Raw genomic sequence first — 3,287 nt, forward strand, 5'->3', positions numbered from 1 at the left:
CTTTCTAAAAAACACTTCCAGCTTTCTAGATACGGCTAATAGAGCTGATGCCACAAACAACGTATGTGGTGGAATGTTTGCTTATAATAACTTGTATATGCACACATGAGAGTAAGGGGACATCCGAGTAAGGCTGTGCACATGAACGCACACATATAGATGTGCAATGGAGTGCCTATAGTGACCTATCTATAATGTTTGTAGGCCTTTTGGGTGTCTTGTATTTTTAAGGGTTTTTTGACATATATCTTTTTTATATTTTTGCATATATATAAGTTCAGCAAAACTTTTAGATTCAGATGAATATGCTACTTCAGTTGAGGCACCAGAATTTAGTACGGTATTATCCATAAAACTTCAAAATAAGGGAATCAGAATCAAAATATATATATTAGTGTAGCAATAATTGGGTACCCTCCCAGCAGTATACTGGATAGATACTATCCCTTAGTGAGTTGTACCCCCAACCCCTAACTCTCTCACGTCATATATACATACATATATGTATATATGTAAACATATATACATACATATATATATATGTTTATATATATATACATACATAAACATGCACATATATATATATATGAAAAAACATACATGCATGCATATATGTGTATATTCACATACACACACATATGTATATACACACACACAAAAAAAAACTAGATTATAAGAAACACTTGTGTGTATGGATTTAAAATGTGAATGGGTATTTGAAACAGAAGTAAAGAATTTGGAGAGAAGTTGTGTATTTTTGCTTTGTTTTGAAGGGATTTTATAGAGAGACAGATAGAGGCATGTTATTTTTGAAATGGAAAAAGTTTAGAGAAAAATCATTTAAAAAGTAGGAGATTAAAAAAGAATAAAAAGATCAGGAAAGGTCATTTTTTCTTTTAAGGGGTTAGAATGGTTTCTTGTGAGAGATAATGAATTTTTAGAAAGGTGGCGGTAATTTCAATTATTTTTTTTAGCATTTTGTAGAAAAATGAATGCAGAATTATAAAAGGATTGAAAGTATGAAGTGAAAGCAATGAAGCTCCTTAAAAAAAAAAAAACTCCACATGAAGGATGGTAAAACTTGCAACCAATGTGTGTAATTAAATAGCCCACAGAGTAAAGCACCAGGTTTTTGGTGAATTTTGGAAATGTTAGGTTTTTGTTACATGCAGGAATATTTTGTATTTGGTTATCCACAGAGTTTCAGAATTAAGTGATCCACAGTAAAAAAATGTAAATTCCAAGACAAATTGTAAATGTCTAAATCCACAAAAAATGCTTCGTACTTCTTTTTGTTTTGGTAAAATCTAGATATAAGCAGCTGGCAAAGTTGGATTTACTAATCCACAGTGAAATAATAGACTTTGTAATTCAACATAAAATGTTGGAGCTTCATAAACGCACCAGTAAACAGTGAATTCCGTAGATCCACAAGAAAATGGATAGATTTGTTAAGGTATGGAGAACAATGTGAATTTGGTATTCAGCAAAGAAATTCAGGAATTGGTAAATCCATAGAGAAACGTAGAAGTTGGTAAATCCATCGAAGAATTGTTAGATTTTTGTAAATTTAAAGAGAAATATGTCAGATTTTCTAGTCTACAGAGAAATGATGGAATTACTTGATAAGCATCAGAAAATATTACATTTTAAAAATTTATGAGTAGCATTTAGAAACTGGTAAATCCACAGGAAAAATGCTGAATGTCTAATTTACAGAGATATGAAGGATCTTTTTAGTAAACAACAGTAAATATTGGAATTCATAAATCCAGAAAGAAAATCTAAGAAGTTGTTGAGTCCACTTGAAACATGCTAGATTTTTACTAATTCACAGAGAAATGATGGATTTCACTGGTAAACCACAGAAAATATTGGATTTATAATCCACAAGTAGGGTACAGAATTTGGTAAATCCACAAGAAAATTGCTGGATATTGTAATCCTTGGAGTAAAAAGGTGGATTTTGTGAATCCACTGAGGAAAAATCTTATTTTTGTAAAAACAAAGAATTATAATTGATTTTAAATTAATGGGGAAATCCAGGAATGATTTTGTTCTTTTATAAATCCATAACATAATGATGAACTTTGTAAATCCAAGTTGGAAAAATTTTCTTTCCTTTTTACATTGGTTTTATATTTTCTTGGTTCTTTATAAAATACTTGTCTAAATTCAGTATTTCTAATGCATTTAGTGTTTGTGTATGCTCCAGCATGGCCACAAGTTACTGTTTGGAACAAGTAAAAGTGTCATGTATTGGTTGAATAAGCATGTGTGAATATTTCTCTGTTACGGATGCATGTGTATGTGAGCTTCTATTGGTGTATTTGTGTATATGTTTGTAGGATGTATAATCAAACATCTTTCTGCTCTATTCTAAACACACATTGTCATACGACAACTAAAAAATGAGACAAAGACACCAAAATAATAGAAAAAAAGAAAGAAAAACTCAAAATCATAAATCCCTTGGAAAAATTATTGAAATTTGAAAAAAAAAAATCACAACAAAATAACTAAATAAACCACAAGTTAATTTGAATAAAAAAAATACCTCACTGACACACAAAAAATAATTAAAAATGAAAAAAAACCTTAAAAATAACGATCTCCGAATAATTGCTGGTAGAAGATGAGAAACAAAGCAGAAATGAGGAGAAAAGAAAAAATTGCATGTGTTGAGCCCACAAGAATACTTACCTCGGGTACATTCGCAATGTGAATCTAAGTATGTAAGGACTGTCCCTGTTGCTACTGAGTAACCCAACAAACGGGCCCGGATTAGCCCTTCTCTCTGTTTTGTTCGTACCACTTTTACTTTTCCAAGTTTTTCTACGTAATCAGTCAATGGCTTTGTTAAGTGTGCTGTAAAAAAATAAATACACATAAACAGAATGTTCATATATATATATATATATATATATATATATATACACACATGCATAAATAGTGAGTGTGCATGTGTGTGTGTGTGCATGTGTGTGTGTGTGTGTGTGTATGTGTCCAACCCATGCCTCAAGCTGATCAAAGCTATGTGTGTGTATTGTGTCAGTGTTTGTCTCCTCTTTACCCCACTCGACAACTGATGTTGGTGTGTTAATGTCCCCATAACTTAGTGGTTCAGCAAAGGAGACCAATAGAATAAGTACCAGGCTTAGCAAAAAAATTAAGTTTTAGTTCATTAAACTAAAAAAAAATAATAAATTCTTCAAGGCAGTGCCCCAGCATGGCAACAGTCTAATGACTAAAAAAGAGATATATATATATATATATATGTATATATA

General features: G+C 31.0%; 1 protein-coding gene across 4 annotated transcripts in view; it reads right to left on the bottom strand.

Annotated features, from left to right (window-relative positions):
- Positions 1-3,287, bottom strand: part of LOC106871242 (polypeptide N-acetylgalactosaminyltransferase 5) — a 124,770-nt gene that overhangs the window by 37,313 nt on the left and 84,170 nt on the right. For all 4 annotated transcript variants that reach the window (XM_052977285.1, XM_052977287.1, XM_014917594.2 and 1 more), the window contains one exon: positions 2,704-2,868. In XM_052977285.1, the coding sequence (XP_052833245.1) occupies positions 2,704-2,868 (165 nt within the window). The remainder of the gene's footprint in view (positions 1-2,703; positions 2,869-3,287) is intronic.

This window comes from Octopus bimaculoides, chromosome 27, assembly GCF_001194135.2.
Source record: "Octopus bimaculoides isolate UCB-OBI-ISO-001 chromosome 27, ASM119413v2, whole genome shotgun sequence".
NCBI classification, from domain to species: Eukaryota; Metazoa; Mollusca; class Cephalopoda; order Octopoda; family Octopodidae; genus Octopus; species Octopus bimaculoides.